General features: G+C 44.3%; 1 protein-coding gene across 1 annotated transcript in view; it reads left to right on the forward strand.

Annotated features, from left to right (window-relative positions):
- The window catches only part of LOC143216382 (uncharacterized), a 39,085-nt gene that overhangs the window by 1,912 nt on the left and 24,496 nt on the right, over positions 1-12,677 (forward strand). Inside the window, exons 4-7 of the mRNA XM_076439360.1 lie at positions 778-816; positions 2,272-2,342; positions 2,431-2,536; positions 4,037-4,593. Of these exons, the coding sequence (XP_076295475.1) occupies positions 778-816; positions 2,272-2,342; positions 2,431-2,536; positions 4,037-4,593 (773 nt within the window). The remainder of the gene's footprint in view (positions 1-777; positions 817-2,271; positions 2,343-2,430; positions 2,537-4,036; positions 4,594-12,677) is intronic.

Here is a 12,677-nt window from a genome sequence, read left to right on the forward strand (position 1 = left end):
CCCCGAGCCGGTGGGCCCGATCGATAATCGGCGATCTTCGTGTCCGGTGCACGATGGGAAAGCTGGTGGTCGTGTACAGTGTACAGTGTACAGTACACGGATCCATCAGTGTTGTTCCTTTTTCCCGGCGCGATAACATTAAGAGGGCGGCGTTATGGTTACGGTGCGACGCTTCGGGGCCTTGCGTCGACGATTGTCGTTGTAGGTGCCATATCGGGCCCCTCTGTTCGCTCCGCGAGCGGTCCCGACCCTCGCTGGGGCCCGCAGCGTGGGATCAATAGAAATCACGGAGTCATCGCGATTGGGCGCCACTTGTCATTAATGACTATCCGATTTTCGATTTAATTAAACCGCGATGACGATCTTGCCACCTAGACGTCCCGCTTTCGATCTTCAAGACATGGGGAACATCGGCGTGCTCTCTCCTCGGTGAGAATGATCGCTGTTAACCAGAACTCTGTCTTTCTTTCTCTCTCTTTCTTTCTTGGAGAAGATGAAGAAGAGGAGAATGAAGATTGGCTTTTTCACGTCTCGATTACTCTCGTTTACTGAGCACCGCGAGGGGCGTGGTTTCGGCAATAAGGATCCGCGGACCGAGGTAATTTAACTAGCTCGTTTGCTTTCGAGCGGCGCACCTTTCATTGATTCCGGACCTTCTACCACCTAACTGCGTGCGATTATGCTATTGCGCTCTTTTTTGCGACACGTGGACATCTTCTGGAAGTGGTCTTTTCACTCTGTCGGTTGAGAGTAGAATTGTTGATAAGCGTTTTTAAGCCTCGTCTGAAGATTTGGTGCCCATAATCCCTGTAGGTGGTGAGTTATTAACCCTACCGAGCATAAGATGTAACTAATTGTTTTATAAAAATTGCAAAACTGAATTTATTTAGAGATCTCGTAATTCTGGTAGCAGGTGCTTGAATGAAGAAATTTGTTTAACAGTTAGGAAATAGGAATGTGCAATTCTTCGGTCCAGTCGTCTTTTTTCATCCAGATTAGCAACTTTTATAATTACTTTTATTAGCTACTGAATTCAATACTTGCAATTTCTGCCTTCTAAGGTCTCGGCCACCTTGCCTCTGCATCTCTTGGCGCCATCTCTTGGGCGCTTAGGAGTTCAGAGACGCGCATCGAGCATATTTAAGTATATCATACTTTACACATAGTCTTCTGTTTTATTTCGTGGCGTAAAAAATAGCAGCTTTTACTTTCTATATTTTAATATAATTCGATCCGTTCTGAATACATCATTTAATTCCAAGTTTCCCTGTGTGCCTTCCTCTTCTAATACCTTCCTATTTATGTAATCTATTGTTTTGATTCTTCACATTTATTTCTGAATTCATACATTTATTCTTGCCTTTGCTAAGGAGTCGTTGGAACACGGTACTTAATAATAAAATTAACTTATAACAATATACACTTATAACTAGACTGCGGACCTGTATGCAAAATAAAAATTGTCTGCATTGATTGCAAGAAATAGGAACCAAATTGGATGTTATTTCTTCCCTTAATGATTTTAATAGAGGAGAAATCATATATTGACATCTTCAATTTTTCAAATATTTCAACAACTTTGAATTTCATATACTCAATGGCAAATGCATAAAGATCCGCAGTCTACTTACAACATTACTTACAGAGAGCATGATAGGACATTATAATGATACGCGACTTCCCTCGAGGCGACGCGGAAAAAATAAGACATTACACCGTTGATTGTTTGTCATTAAATCGAACGGGTCTCTTCCTACCCTTTCGGCCGATTAATCGGTTCCCGGTCGATAAATTCGCGGCGGTTCCACAACGGCGCAGATTGATGAGGCTCCAGATAGAACGGGGAAAGATTAACGTGCACGGTTTCGATTAATGTTTTCGTCGTACGCGAAACGCGGGAACCGATACCATCTTCAAACCTGTGCCCGAACACACAGGTGTGTCTACGTGGACGTGTGTATACGGGGTGTCTTGCTAAAAATTGCCTGGCAATACTACCAGACTGTGGATCTTTCTGCAAAATAAAAATGTTTTGATTGTGGGAAACAGGAATGATATAAAAATTGATTTCATCCCTTCATGACTTTATTGTTACATTTTTCTAATCTATTACTGTGTTATATTTCACCCATCCACTTTTTTCATAAATGCATAAAAATCCACAGTCTAATTATTACCCACAGAATAACCCATATTTTATTGAACGGAGATGAACCTAACCAACTAACTAATCAATGAACCCAACTAAGTTGAAGAACGATCTGCGAATAGCAATTTCCACAGACATGCATCTCGAGCGTTCATCACTGGACGTGTCACCCTGTGGTGTGGGAAATAATTGCGTGCGAGAATAAGCTCGAAACGGAACACCCTGTACGTGTACGTGGCTGCGCGGTAAGAACGCCTATAAACTTTCGTGTCCCGAGATAGGGATCGTCAGGTGCGAAAAGCGTGACGGTTTCTGGAGGGAAAGCGCCTCGAGACCTTACGGGTGTTTCGACGACTATATACGTCGACGCGATCCGTGTCTCTGTTTGTGAGAAAGGAGCGCGCGCCGCTTCGGAACCGCCGTGTCCGTGGGCGTTTTCCCTTACGCGAAACCTTGTTGCGATCTATAGTCATCGGAAATGCGATTCTAGTCGAGCACAGTCGTTCCTCGAATTGTCTATTACCAGCCCGAGGATCTCTATACGATGGAAAAAATTCTGCGAGTTCACTGCAAACTTCTCACGATAGATTTTACACTATTTTTTATATTCATTTTTAACGTTGCCCTTCAGAATTGACCAAGAATTAGATTTGGATAGAATTTAAGTCTGGGTCAGAATGGACCCGGACAGACTCTCTATACAATAGGACATCGACTTCTTCTGAACGGGTCACGACGGACCCAACCTTCGGCACATTGCTCCAAAATTTAGTTCCACGTCTCCACGAAAGCAGTGGCGGGTTTAACGGTAAGGCCCCGGGATACCATATGGCCTAAAATTTCGCAGCAATTGTATCACAGAAACATTCCATTTATTTACAAAAACTTAAAACAACTGTTTCAATTTTCAATTATGCTTATTTTTAATACCACGAACGTTATGTATAATAAAAGACCAAAATTTTTACCGCTTGAGGCCTCCACTTGAGTCGCCACTGCACAAAAGACCACTCGATATCAATTCTCTTTAGAACCTTTACAATCGCAATTCCACAAAAGAATGGCGATTATCCAACTGGCCCTAGCGTCAAGTGAAAAAAAAAGATTCGAAAATATTCACCACGATCAGAAATTGCTTAAAGAATAACGCTGGCGAGGGTCCGTCAGTGACGTTTCCGGGGCGACATCGCTTGGGTCGTAGTACGCCGGTCGTCCGTACGCGGCGAGACACCCTGGCGGCAGCAGCAGGTTGATGGATGCCGGGTCTCACGAGAGAGAGACTGTTCTCGGGTGGTGGTGGGGGGCTGGTCCGTGGCGGCGCGGGTACATTCCATCCCGGTCGTCGAGTATTGGTAGCGACGACGGGAGACGGTCGGTGGCGGGTATCGGTGTGCCTGTTGGCGGAACTGTCCCGGAGTCCCGGTTCGTTGGTGTATGTGCGGGTCTCGCGTGTATTGATGCGGTGGGATGGGTAGGGGGCGAGTCCGTGGACGCGGCGGTGTTACGGGGAGGGGGTAAGTAAGTACGACGACGGTGGGTGCCAGGGCGACCCTAGGTTGGCGTCCGTAGGATACCGTCCGGGGAGAGACAGACAGAGGCGAAGAGAAGAGAGACACACACGGAGAACGGTCGGCAGAGCGAGCCAGGCGAAGGCTGGATGCCGCGAAAGGAGACAGAAACAAAACGAAAGGACAGGGACCCGCGTCTGCTCTATAGAGGGTGGGAGGGAAGGGAGGTAACGCGGGGGTGGGAGGTGCCGGTGTCGGAGGCCGATAGTGGGGGTACCGTTTGTCCACGGTCACCAACACACGCGCTAATCCGTGGCGCGGCCAAACAGACGACGACTCTCTTTCTAACCCCGTCCGTTTCTCCTCTCTGTTGTTGCAGCGCTGGCGCGACTCTCCGGTCTCCACCAGCAGCGGCCGGGTGGGGATGTCGTCTCCAGCCCCCGAGTCACTGGAAGGGAGGACAAAAGCAGCGTAGGGAGGGCGAAACAGGCGACCGCGGTGACGACGACGCCGACGACGCCGAGGGAAGGAGCTCGCGGCGGCGGAGGCGGAGGTGTCGATCCCAGTCCAGTTGGTGGGGGATCGTCCAACAGTGGGGGTACCGGCGCTAGTGGGGGAAACGGTAGTGGGGAGCACGACGGTGGAAGTGGTGGCGGTTCGACCGCTGGTGGGGGTCACCAGGGTGGGGGAAACGACGGGGGTGGGGGACGCGATGTCGCGGAGAAGGAGGAGAGGCCACCGGCTTCAGAGAGTGTCGAGCCGACGGCCGCGTTTGACGTCGCATCCCTCGTACTCTACGGCTCGCGCGCACTACCGATACGCCTTAAGATCTTGCTCGATCAGTTGTTCAACCAGTTGCCGCACGCGCAAGTGACACGTTTACTAGCCGCTTTCGGCTGGACGTACGAGGATTACGCAAGGGGATACATACTGCAGGTGAGTCGTTACCAACTGTTCTGCGAATTCACGGTACCAGCGTTCGCGACCACCACACCGTACCCGAGGAGTGTGTACCTCGCACGACAGTTTGGTGAACAGTGTTCGCGCAGGATTAGAGGATATCGTTTTGTGCTCGACTGGACCGATGACAGACGAAGTGACAGTGTGACGTTTTGTTAGGATTCTAGGTCTTATAGGCTTTGTGATGGAGACAGTGTGGGGTAGAGTATCAGGTCTTCGTTGATCTTCTAACGTAAATTTGGTGGTGATTCTTATCGTTGTTTATGCAGGGTCTTGGGCAGAGAGTGGTGTTGATCGCAGGATAGTGAAGTAGGATCTCCGCTGTCAGACGAACCATTGGTTAGGTTAGTAGTTCAGCTTCGGTAGGTAGACGGATACTAAAAAGCGGCTGACGAGTTGAGCACTATAAATAAATTGTTGACCTATAATTTCTTCGTAAACGAGCTTCGATAATGAACTTCGTAGAATTGATTTCGTAACTCGGGGAAAGTGACAACTGGGGACCAGTGACGGACACTATAAATCGCTGATGTATAAATCCTTACGATCATGTATTTCGTAATACTAATTTCGTAAATTGGGGAACGGAAAGTGACAATTAGGGACCAGTGACGGGCACTATAAACCGTTGATGTATACATTCTTCCGATGACTTGATTGTGATCTTCAGTGACGATCGAGGACTAGTGACGGACACTGTAAATCGTCGATGTATCAATTCTTCATTCGACGATGGCCATTGTGAACTTTGTGATATCTGCCTTGTTGACTTTGGAACCGCAAGATGACGATCGAGGGTCAGTGATGATCGAGGACCAGTGACGATGCGGAACTAGTGATCGTCGATCTAAAAATTCTCCATAAACGAATCGCAACCAATTGTGAAAATTGTGAACTGATCTACCTTGCGACCAGAAATGATTGATCAGTGACGATCTAGTGAGGATCTAGAACCAGTGACGGACACTAAAAACTATCGTTGAAAATTTCACGAAGATCGTGAATTTCGTGCGACTCGACAAACAGCAGTGAGGATCGAGGATCAGTGAAAATGTTCGCCAGTGATCTCGACGCCGAGTGATCGTCGTCGTCGATCTCGCCGCGTGATCGACGACGGGCAGCCTGCGCGGCCGGGATCGATCCCGGAAGCTTGGGACACAGTGAGAACGCATCGTCGATCGGTGTTTGAAAGTGCAAGATCGCGGAGCAGTGATCGTGTGCGTCGAGATCCTCGAGATCGCAGTGATCGTATGGAAATCGGGATACTCGTTCTTCCTGCGGGATAGATCGCGAGAGGATCTTCGATGTTCTCGATCGTTCGAGTGCTCGGTCGAAATCTTCGATCTCGGGGGACTATGAATGAAAAATTTCGCAAGATGTACTTTTTCGATCGGGCTACTGTGGTGTTGTGAGATCGACGGTGACGGAGGATCTATGGAGATCGGTGGATCTTGAGAAAGAGGAGGAGAATCGGGGGATTTTCGAGTGGACGTTTTGGACTTTGTGATGTGGAAAATGTAGAGACTGTTTATCTGGAGACTGGAGATCTGAAGATCTAGAGGATCTAGAAAAATGACTCTGTGGGACCGATGACCTTGTACGAACAACGTGCTCGCAATAAACAACATTGAACAAGATGATTCTAATGTTCTTGCGAACTGGACAACAGTGTAAAGTGAAAACTGCGGATGATCAACATTCTTATTAACGTCGTATGTTTCCACGAACTAAATGAACAGTAGAAAAAAATACTGCGAAGTGTCAGCAACCGGAAGATCATGCTTTAATACGTTCCTCTCTAGGAAAATACCGACGCAGTCTTCCAGGAGACAACTCGGAACATCGTTTTGTGAGAAGTGTGGTACAACTGTGCTCTTAAAACCGACGTCCACTAGAAGTACTGTCTTCGAAGATCATCGAAGTACGTTCTTCTTGTTCGAAAGGATCTTCGTTTGTCACCTCCGAACTCTGTCAGCAGAAATTCGATGATCTCAACGGTGCTTGTAGATCGACTAACTATGCAAAGCGATCAATTATGAACTTAAACAATTACGACAATATGAACAATTTAAAAGGAATTTCCCGATGAACTACACTGGCAGATAGATCGAGTAATTGATCAGAGCGAGCAATTATGATCGCGAAAACTGATCCATCGATTCTAACCTGATCCGAAGACATCAATGATGCAACGCGATAGAGCATCGAAGAACAAGTTGGCACAGCCCGATTGAATTAATTACTATTTACACCTGAAATCAGTATTAAAGGATCGGCGAATCGAAAAGAATAATTAATTTCGAACAAACATCGAGGTGCGTCCATCGCCGTGGTCAATTAGCCCGGAAGATTAGGATCGAAAATCAGCTACGTGGGAGAGGCGGTGCGATCACGAGGGAGAGGACGGAGCGGAGAAGCTGTAATAGAGAAGAGAGAGGAGAGAGAGAGAGATCGGAACGAGGCATGTTCCTGGGAAACGTGTCGCGGCGTAAATTCCGCGGAACTTTGAAAACACGCGCGTACACACAGGTCCGAGGCATTAATCTCGCGAGTCGCGCTAGAAAATGGCCAGTATCCGTGTAAACTGAATTGCGCCGATGTCAGCGTGAAATTAAAACGTATGGGGAACCGGTTTTCTTCTCTCCGGCGCGCGAGAGAAGCGAGAGCGCCCAACGAACCAAGCGCGCACCGTGAGCGCACGGTGTTCCGCGTGGACATGTCGTGCGCTCTCCGAAGAGAACCGCGACGGCCTGGAATTTAATCGCGAGTTATGCGAGCGAGCACCGAAATCGGCTTGATCTTTGACCGATGCTGCACACTATCTTCCAGTTTGCAACTTCGTTATTCCGCAGTGTGCAACTTCGATGCAGTTACAACAGGGTTCTGTCTCTTCTTGTAAATAATTCAACTTTTAACCATCTTCTTGAATTCTCTTATTCGTTCATAGGTTTGTAGACTTGTGCCTTGCTACGGAGCTTTGATTTGACATAGGTGTCTCGATGTTGGAATGAAAGTAGGAGTTGGGTGGTTTGATGTTCAATGTAGAATGAGAATACAGTTGCCACAGGGTTCTGTCTCTTCTTGTAAATAATTCAACTTTTAACCATCTTCTTGAATTCTCTCGTTTGTTCATAGGTTTGTACACTTGTGCCTTGCTACGGAGCTTTGATTTGACATAGGTGCTTCGATGTTGGAATGAAAGTAGGAGTTGGGTGGTTTGATGTTCAATGTAGAATGAGAATACAGTTGCCACCGGGTTCTGTCTCTTCTTGTAAATAATTCAACTTTTAACCATCTTCTTGAATTCTCTCGTTCGTTCATAGGTTTGTAGACTTGTGTCTTGCTACGGAGCTTTGATTTGACATAGGTGTTTCGATGTTGGAATGAAAGTAGGAGTTGAGTGGTTTGATGTTCAAGGTAGAATTAGAATTTCTTTCAGCGAATTGATGTCTTGATTATGAGTACTATGAGAGCGACATGGTAGAGAGTATTGTCTAGCTGTTCTGTTTACGAGTTTTGATTTCCGTTTCAATCCGAGAAAGCGTCGCCAGAGAATGGTCAAACAAAAAGCGACGTGCACAAAGAATCAACTGTCGCATAGCTATTTTTGAAGCTTTCTAATACTGAATTGACTGGCTTTGCATACGACATGTCAATCTTTATTTAGACACTGTGCGAAGAAACGTGCGGATCCCAATAGACGGTAGCAGTTGCATTTGTGTCTTATAAATAGACCACGAGGAGAAATATTTAAAGAATTTGAACGTACTCACATGTTTGCAATCTAATAAAATTATTAGGAAAAGAAACAAGCATCTTTTCCAGTTAATACAATTTTCATTTCGCATAAAAATCCTCGGTCTGAAAGATCGCACAATTAAAATTTCGAGGAATAAAATTGAAATAATATTGAATTGCTCTTTTTCCAAAAAAAGGTTTTCTTCCCTGAAAGGATTAAAAGTTGATTGTTCTCGGGTAGTCTTGCCAAATAAGAATTTCTTTTTGAGATTCCGTTTGCACTCGCGAGAATCCTGATGTGCGTGTGTGGTCCAGCGAATTTGGTGTTGCGGTGTGTCGTAGGTTCGGGCAGATTACTCAAAACTGGCGGAACGTGTCCGGAATGCGTATCCGGGGCCGCCCTTCGTTCGTTCACGCACGTTTTTCTGCTGGTCCGAGTCCAACCCCGAGGCCCTCCCGTACTTGAAATCACGATAATGGGTGATTACGATGCCCGCAGGGCCACAATTTTTCCCTGAAATTCTGTTAGTTTCCGAGACGTCCCCGCGACTCCTCTCGCCAACCCGAAACACGCTGTCCATCATGCTTAAGCGATTTCGCCCTCTGGAAACGATATTTCAAGCCCCAACTCTCTCTCTCTCTCTCTCTGGCCGGAAAACAAGACTGAAATGACAGTAACAATCTTCTTAACCGCTTCCTACCTCCGCTTCGCGATTTATCGGCCCCTGCCCCGCCCCGGTTCCGCGCCGATTTTGCTTGCCATGAAACGTTTTTGCTCGAATTCTGCTCGGGGTTTGTCAAAACAAGATTGTGTATTTGGTGTGCTGCGAAGTCGAGTTCTCTTGTTGAAAGCAGTGGATTAAGGGGAGCATGTCAACTTTATCTTCCTTCTGTCACTAATTCGTGTTTTAAAGTGAAACGAATTCATTAGAACAATTTATTTGGTGAAACTAGGGAGTCTCAGGTGACTTGTTTCATGAATTTGTGCTTGAAAAAGGAATTCGTTCATTATTGCCTGCAGAAACGATAGAAATGGCTAATTTTAACGCTAAACCTACCGAGCTTTACAAAACTAACAAGATTAAATTTATTCTTGTTTATGCTTTAGTAAATAAATTTATTCAATTATTTACCACGAGAAAACATCTTTAGAATTTCAATAATTGTGGAATAGTAAATCTGGAGCCGGTCATTTGACCGGTGGTGGTAGGATTAGTGTTAAATTGCTCGTTTCATTATTAGTAAATGCAAAAAAATTGTTTGTGAAATGCAAAAAAGTTTGCGAACACAATTTCACACATTTCTCTAGAAAGTCGCAACACAATGTTCTGTCTAAAATTCCCGTACCAATACGCTGCCTCAAAATCACACCTCGCGGTCCCGTTACCGAAATAGACACTGTCAGAAATCGTTCGGAAAATCCGCACACAGGAAACCGTGTCCGTTCAACGACGTTGTTGTTCCGTCGCGTCGCAAAAATCGAATCACGCGGAAACTGACAGGATGCGCTAACAACGGGCCCCGCCGCGCGGCATTACCAAACGAGAAAGTCAATGGATATTTATGCGGGGCGAACACGCGAAACCAAAGTTACATTCGGCGACTTTCACTGTGGGCATCGGTTACCTCGTAATGTATCTTTCGCGGGGGACAATCGCGCGCATGATTCGCCGACTAATAATCTCGAATTACGGCCGATCGGACAGCCAACGGAGAAACTCTCGGAGGCGTGTTCCGAGTGTACGAAACACCGTTTTTCATCTCTCGGGACGTGGCGTGATGCTTTGTTTATTTAATCGGAAATGGAAAAATGGCAAAACACTTGTCGAAATGCTTTTGTATTAGGCGGTTAAAGATTGAACGTTCTCTTTTAGTGGTTAATCTCGTAGGAAGAAAACCAATGTTTCATTTTGTTTGAATGTGATCAATTTTTAAATATCCACAGCTGAGTGCTTCTTAAACAATGATTCAATAGCAATAGCACTTTCAGACATGAACTAAAGAAGAAGACTAATAAGAAAGTGTCACAATTATTTTTGATGTGTAATTTAGAAATTTTTAAATTCTCTGAATGTTTTCATTTGAATTTGATCTACTTACTTTAAAAATTAGTTAAGAAATTGAAAATATAATGTACGAAGTATAAAAGAACGATTTTTTATATTGATCGAAAAGGTATTTAAAAATGCTGCGACCCATTTTAACAACAGAGCTTAACAACAAAGCTCACTGTAGAAACGTTAAAAGTTTTTAAAGAGCATTGTGATTGATCACTTTTGTTCATTATTCATCATTTTCGATCATTTCTGTGCAATTTAGGCCGAGCATTGGCATCAGCAGCAGCGTTTCCGTATCTCGGCTCGTTCCTCTAGTTTAGGACAGACAAATAAACGCGTCGAATTCCGTAAAATAACTAATCAACCCGGTTTCTAGGCGACGGGCCGACAGACGAGATCCGTTGGACGTTGTTTGACAATTTCGCGGGTCTGGATCCTGTCAAACGCCATACTGATTTATTATCGCGGCGCGTCGATCCTCTACGGAGCAATGGAGATCATCAAAGTACGGGAAAATGATGAATTCTGACCATATTTGAGCCATTTTTTTGCTAATTTATTCACATTCAGCGCTTGCATCTCCAACAGGAATAGCATAATAAGCGTGGTAAAAAAAGCCTGAGCCTAAAATATTTCGTATAATTACCCATATAACTTTGTAATTATATATTTCCTGCGTAACTATACCATATGAATTGAATGAGCGTGTACGCTTGACATCTGTTGGCGGAATGGTTCGTAAAAAGGAGCGTAGAAAATGAATTTAACAATATGTTACCAACGTTTTGAATACTAAAGAAGTCAAGGCATACTATTAATGACACTTCGTACGCAACAATTATATTTACTTGCGGATCATTTGATGTGGACGAAGAAATTATACCCATAGATTTTCTACCGAAGTCGGTGAATCATTATTGTCAAAGTCAGTATTATATTTCATTTAATATTCAAAGTTCAAAGTCAGAATTAAATAATGCAGCCACAATAGTTGAAAATATTACAAAAATAATTTTGCAGTTAATCCTCTTCTGATACTCACAGACTTATTTATAATATTATATTTTCTTCTATTATATTTCTTCTATTTCTACTTTTATAAAAATCGTTCATGGTGCACATGATTCAACTAGATCAGACTCGCGATCCCTCGCGAAACAAGATCCCTCGTTTAACAAAAATTCTAAAATACAACCGCGAAGACAGTGAACTCATTAATAAAATGTCCTCGAAAGGCCACGCGAGAAAATAATTAGCAAAAATCGAAGTGGAAATTCGAAAGATAGTTTCTTCCCATTCGTCGCCGAATGGAAACATTGTGAAAGCGTGTCTCGGCACAAAAACCTCGGCAAATATCGAGTATCACGTGTCCATCTTCTCTTTTTCTTGTTCTGCTTGTTCGGCGAGCAAGGAAAAAATCCTTTCGGATGCATCGGTTCGTTATTACCATGTCATATTTAGCATCTCATTTCGCGAGCGCCGATGAACATCGATGGTTTAAGCGGCGAGCCCGATTATCATAATATTCGTGAAACGAGAAGGTGCTAATTCTCCGGTTCGCCATTATAGTTCGTCGTTTATTATACGGCCGCGCCATTAGCTGTCTCTTAATGAATGCGTTAGTCCCCGAGCTGAACCGTTTCTCGAGACCGTCGACATTAATCAAACCGTATTTACCAATTTTCGTGCATCTTCTCCGCGAATTTCTGCAACCTTGCGATCCTGTATGCTTCTTTTATGCTTCCTTCTCGCAAGAATCTCTCTCGAAATTGCGATACGCCCGTCGATTCGCGATCGATTAAATAAGTATCTCCGAACGTGTCACTGGATTATCGGAATAAATCGCATTGTATTTATTGTAAACGGGGATTGTAGTTATTACAAATACAAAAAAGGTTCAATTTTTATTAGTGTTATTTGACAGTGAACGAAATAATAATTCCGTGGAAACGTTGGAGCTTGTATTCTATCTTTGCAATCGATGAAAAAGATTAATATTAAATAATTACAAATTACTACGAAGAACTTTCTACGTTTTATTAATAATTTTAGCAAGTTAGAAATATCACAACGTTGTTTTTTTAATTCCTTTGGTACTTTCATCGTGTTATTTTCGCCCGGTTGCAATAAACGAATAAAATCCGCACCGTAATGATCACAGTTGCTGCCCGTGTCCTGTCTTTAGAATGTTCAAGCGTTAGATCGCCGGTAAAACTGTTAGTAAAATATGGTGTTAACTGCTTCTAAGTAGTTCAGCTTCTGCGA

The sequence above is a fragment of the Lasioglossum baleicum genome, chromosome 2 (genome assembly GCF_051020765.1).
Source record: "Lasioglossum baleicum chromosome 2, iyLasBale1, whole genome shotgun sequence".
NCBI classification, from domain to species: domain Eukaryota; kingdom Metazoa; phylum Arthropoda; class Insecta; order Hymenoptera; family Halictidae; genus Lasioglossum; species Lasioglossum baleicum.